The sequence below is a fragment of the Chelonus insularis genome, unplaced genomic scaffold (assembly GCF_013357705.1).
Source record: "Chelonus insularis isolate UGA/USDA-ARS -01 unplaced genomic scaffold, ASM1335770v1 contig_149_pilon, whole genome shotgun sequence".
Classification (NCBI taxonomy): domain Eukaryota; kingdom Metazoa; phylum Arthropoda; class Insecta; order Hymenoptera; family Braconidae; genus Chelonus; species Chelonus insularis.
Genome location: NW_023276390.1, coordinates 9,007 through 15,073, shown reverse-complemented (window position 1 = coordinate 15,073; position 6,067 = coordinate 9,007). Strand labels below are relative to the sequence as shown.

At 33.3% G+C, this 6,067-nt stretch overlaps 1 protein-coding gene across 1 annotated transcript; it reads right to left on the bottom strand.

Moving 5' to 3' along the window:
- Positions 1-598: 598 nt before the first annotated feature.
- On the bottom strand, positions 599-1,954 carry LOC118063805 (uncharacterized). Its single transcript, XM_035077959.1, has one exon. It carries the CDS (start codon positions 1,952-1,954, stop codon positions 599-601), a length of 1,356 nt encoding a protein of 451 aa, XP_034933850.1.
- Between the last annotated feature and the right edge of the window lie 4,113 nt (positions 1,955-6,067).

Genomic DNA, 6,067 nt, shown 5'->3' with positions numbered 1-6,067 from the left:
GATACAAATGTGCACTTACAAATGTAAAGAAACTGAACCAATGGGTTTTTGAGAATATTTCGATTCTTGATGATGATATCAGACCAATCAGAATTTATCGAGTAATCAAAAATTTACTCAAGTTGAATCCAACAGATTTGAAACTTTTAACGAAAGAATTCATCATTGAAGAGGCTGCAAATAATATTGACACTGCATGGGACAAACTGCCTAATAAATGGAAATCAGATGAGGATTTTAAAATGTATCGACGATGTTACAATCATTATCCACCAAAAGACGACCAAAATGATGGCCCTATACCATTTGTTAAGGATTGTAAAATGTGTAATAAAGAATAAAATGTTTTGTAAAATGTGTTATAAAAAAAAAACAATTTTTTCTTACATAATTCATTTTGTTTTATTTATACAATCAATTTTTCTCAATAATACAGGATTAATTATAATATTACATTTTTCTATTTGTAATCTAAATCTTTCTCTATCTCGAGCTGCTTCTTCCCAACATCCTTGTCTGGCTGCTTTGTAAGCATAAGTCCATGCATGCATTATGTGTATTTTCGGTTGAAGATTAAATTGAACAGATTTTTACTCCATTATAATAATTTCCTTAATTGTCCACTCAAAGGTTTGTATTCAACAATTCGATCATGAATGATTAAACAATATGCTGATGTATTATCGGGTATCGGTTTTGTAGATTCAAATTCGATTCGCACATCCACAGGTCCAGATTTTAATGATTCATTTTGTTTTGAACAATCGATGACAATTAAAGGTGCTTTTCCGATAAATTGTTCTTTTGTGAGAAGTGGTTCTGAATCTTTACCATAATATGATTCTTGGAAATTTTTGTACATATCATATAATAATGCATATTGATTGTGAGCTATGTTAAGATTCAAGTTGCCATATAGATAACATTGTGAATTGAGAAAAAGTTTTACGTTTCTCAAATTACAATGATCGAATTGACTGGAATCTTTTGTTGCATCATTTTTTCGTGCTGTTTGAAATGCCAATATAACATATCTCGGTTTCTCCAATTGTGTTGATGTTTTCACCATCCGAAAGTTTTTCGTTGTTCTCGGTAACAATGGATATTCATAAGTTTCCCATGATCGAAAACTCACTGTTATTGGCGGATCCTTGGCAATATAATTTAATAATTGTATTTTTCTTGGATCCGATACTGTGATGTAAGGAATCATCCATTCAATTTTCGTCAATGTAATTTTTTCATCTGTACTAGCTGCAGCTTGTACTATTGCATTTAGATCGGTGTTTGAACGTGTTAAAACAAGTTCATGCCTAGCATTGACAATAATGCGATGATAATCTTCAGCAAATCCCAATAACATATTCAATAGCAACAAAATGTCAAAGTATCCTTTGTTATCCATAAGCTTTTCATCATTGACAATCCAACCTGTATTATCTAAATAATTTAATTGACTTGGATAAAGTGATAGATATCCTTTGATGACACTCGTAAGACCAACATTTTTATTGCGATCAATCTCAATGTCATTCAATTCATATCGTATTTCTTCAAATAAGTAACATAACGCCATGTTTACTAATTTCGTTGTCGATGCTACAGCAGTGTCATTAGTTTTTGTAAATTTTCCAGTAATATGAAGAGAACTCTTGCAAGACAATGAGCACAAATCTTGATGTTGAACAGCAATCCGGATTTCATCGTTGTTGTTGAGTGAAGCTGATGCATAAGGTTGATGAGCATGTAATTCACAATGTGATATAGACTCATCAAAAACAACTCCTCTGTTGATAGTTAATGTCTCCTCTCCCGCAGCCATGGCAATAAACACGCAAAACAGCACACTTTTAGTGTCTAGTCGTTTGAGGTTTCGTCGTTGACTGACAATTCTTTGGCATGGTAACTCAGTTTTATAGCGTCTTCCGACAATCGTTTTATAAACAATACCCATTATTTCACAGATTTCACATGCAAACGAATTGTTATTATTTCTCCACGAAAATTAACCAATTCTCTTGATCAACAATTTTTAATTGCATATGATGTATTGCTTGCACGGCGATTGGAAGATAAATGACGTTAGATGGCACTTCAATGATTTTATATCCTGGTGGAACTGATGGAAAGAATTCATGAATTGTATGCACTAATTTATTATTTATGTATGCTCCTGTAGTAGTATTGCACTCGATTCTCAATGCATTTATTTTCAAGATAGAAACTGGTGAATCCGACGTATGTGTTGATTTTGGCGAGATAAGTCTTGGACCAAAACCCAACAGACGACCAATAGAATATCAATATCTTCAATTTCATAGCTTCCTGTTGGTATTTCAATAATTTTATTTTGTCTATTTATATTATAATAAAATTTATTATTTCCATTATCAATGTTTGGGATAGAGTTGAATGTTAATAATTCAACAAGACCCAGTACATAATTTTTTGTCCTTGTTAATCCGATAGGTGGAAAATAATATGCCTCTAATATAGAGGACTGTCCAGACAGCGTTATTGTGAACGAATCGTCCATGACTGAAGAACTTTTTATTCATCTTCACTTTTTATATAGCTTTTGAGATTAAATTCCATACCAAGTCCCCAGATGTTTTCAACTTTTTCTCTGAGAAACTTTAAACATAGATGTCCACAATTTGTTGTTGAATAATCTTGTTGCTTTGTATGATTATATAATAAGCTACCAACATCGAGATATTTTTGAAGTTCAGGTGGAGGTTTTAAATTACCGAAACTATCAAAGTATATTGCTTTATTTCCTCGTTTTTTATATGCCACCCAGTGAGTTCCAGGTCCATCTTTATCATCAAGGTTAATAATAGCTGACTCATTTTTTCATGGTTTAGATTTCGGTAAATCATTTCTCATGAAAACTCCACGAAAGTATGGAATTTTCATAATTTTTGCATACCTCAAAATGTTGATGTTAGTTAATGCTCGATGTGGTAGCTCTATACGTTTTTTTTCGCTGGTTTCAAATATAGGCCATATCCTCGTTTTCGACGTTTAAAACGTAGACCTCTACCCAAGGCTATGGCTTCCATTTTTTGATTGTGACGTTTTGCTCCACCCAATTGACGATGAGCAGCTTTAGCATCATTAACTGCCTTTGCAATACCTGAAGCTCCACCAACTAAAGCACCAATTGCACTTAGACCGGCAAATATCGGTATCAGTGGTAAAAATACCTCCAACCTTAGTCGGTACAGGTAATACACGAGGAACTCAAACATTCTTTTTCCCACGAATTGTTTTTACTGCTTTTCGTGCAGCTGATAATGCAGATTTTATGGGATCTGCACCAGAATTCATCATCAACTTGGCCGAATCCACAATCTGTCTTAAAGGTTTTTTCTTTAAACATTTTCCAACTTTTTTCTTTCCCACTCTTTTCTTCAAACCCATTCCGAGTTTTGATTTAACTTTCATGATATCAGTAACTCCTAATGCAGCAGCTCTTTCACTTAAATTTGCGTCTTTAACAAAAACTCTTTGCCAAGCTTTTTCAGCGAGCACTTTATCTGCTGCGTTTCTCGCTTATACGTTTTCTCGATTTTTCGAATATGCAATATCGTGCTCTTTACACGCTGCGTCCAATAGATTTACACCATGATCACCACGTTCTAATCGTTTTTGTAATTTTGTTCCGGGTCCACAATACTGATATCCAGGAATATGTAACTCGAATGGCAATTTATTTATGATAGTGTTAACTAAACCGGCGCCACGTCTGTACTGTGTCATAACTCGAGCCATACTGAAATAATTTCTATAAAAGTAGCGCATTTATACTCTAGCTTTTCAGTTGACATCGAGATGAAGTTCGAGCAACAAAGAACTCAATTACCGGTGTCGAATTTCGACAACGTCGTGCCACAAACTGTAAAAATTCAACGTCATGGTAATTTATTACCGAGGAGCGTTCGCGGCGTGATATGTGGCCCCTCGAATTGCGGTAAAACACATGCTCTCTTAGCTCTTGTTATACACCCAAATGGATTACGATTTGAAAATATATATTTATATTCCAAATCCATACATCAACCAAAATATAAATTTTTGGAAAAATTACTTGAACCTGTAGAAGGTATGGGTTATTTTCTTTTCAATGAACATGAAGAAGTTGTGAAACCAGAGCAAGCAAAACCAAATTCAATAATGATTTTTGATGACGTAGCGTGTGAGAAACAAGATAATATGCGTGCTTATTTTTGTATGGGACGACACAGAGATGGTGATAGCTTTTATCTCTGTCAAACTTATGCACGTATTCTCAAACATCTAGTGCGAGATAACACAAATTTTCTTGTGCTTTGCCGACAAGATGATATGAATTTAAAGCATATTTATAATGATCATGTAAACACTGATATGTCATTTTCTGATTTTCGAGAACTTTGTTCCAAATGTTGGAATGATAAGTATGGATTCGTCGTTATCGACAAAGATAGAGAAATCGATTGTGGACGTTATAGAAAAGGATTCGATTGCTTCATTGATATATAAATTGTACAACAATAAGAGAAAAAGAACATTTGTGACGCAGTCATCAAAGTGGTAGTATGAAAATAAGAAAAATGCAAAAACAAGCTGATGTTCTGCATCAAATTGCAAAAGCGAGTGATGCAATACGACGTAAGCATGAAATTATAAAACACGGACGAGAAACAACTCAACGAGCTATGAACGAAATGTTTAAACCCGTGGTAGCTCCTCTGCAACAATTAGTGGATAAGACACCGATGAAAATGGAGAAATTTGATGTGAAAAAAGAAGAACAAATCAAAAAAGTTCCCATAGAAGAAGCTCAAGCTTTCAAACAACACATGATAATACTGTTGATTATGATGTGGATAATAGTGCAATAACTGATGATGAATCTTTTACCACTGCTCCTCATCAAAGTACACCGATAAAAGAGTTACCTGCAGTATCATATTTGAAGAAATTCGATTCAAAACATCAAGTAAAGGAATTGGATACAAAGTTTGGTGTCGGAAAATTAAAAAATAAACTGATGATTGGTAACTCTGAAGCGAGATTTGATGATAAATTTGTTTACATTGGTAATAAAAAATATGAAAGTACTCCGGGTCTCTTAGAATTGCTTTTTATGGAATCGCCTGATCAACCAATAACAACAGAAAGTGACGAGAAAACTTATGGTCAAATTTTAAAAAGCACTTACGCCTATCATAAACATTATAACCCTGACAGAAGTCTCAGAGAGAATAAATATTTAAAGAACGTTAAGAAAAAATTAAAAGGAAAACCTAAAGCCAATTACTATGAATAAAGAAAAAAGACAAATTGCAGAAGAGCTTCATAGACCGGTGAGAAGAAATTATCAACGACGACATGTGGATATACGTGGTCTTGATGAGACTTGGCAAGCGGATCTTGTTGATATGACTACATATAAATCCTACAATAAAGGATATCAACATTTATTAACAGTTATTGATATTTTCTCTAAATATGCTTGGGCTATACCAATTAAGACTAAAAATGATAGAGATGTCACTGCTGCAATGATGACTATTTTAAAAGAAAGAAGAGTTCCCAAGCATTTACATGTAGATAGAGGCAAAGAGTTTTATAATAAGGATTTTGAAGGACTTATGAAACAGTATAACATTAAAATGTACTCAACATTCAGCAATCTCAAAGCATCAATTTGTGAAAGATTTAATCGAACTTTAAAAAACAAAATGTGGAAAGAATTCACTCATATTGGAAATTATAAGTGGATTGATTTGCTACCGAAACTATTATCATCATATAACAATACTAAACATCGTACAATTAAGATGAAGCCTGTGGATGTAACTTCAGCCAATGAGAAGCAATTATTTGATACTGTTTACAGAAAGCTAAAAGATGTAAAAATTAAGAAGAAGAATAAGTTTAAAATTGGCGATAAAGTTCGAATTAGTAAATATAAACATGTATTCGAGAAGGGATATACTCCTAACTGGACGACTGAAATTTTTACTGTTAGTAAAGTCGAAAATACTCATCCAGTAACTTACAAATTGAAAGATTA

What these genes read in the sequence shown, in the direction of transcription:
- LOC118063805 (XM_035077959.1), bottom strand. Translation starts at nt 1,954, where the DNA reads ATGGGTATTGTTTATAAAACGATTGTCGGAAGACGCTATAAAACTGAG.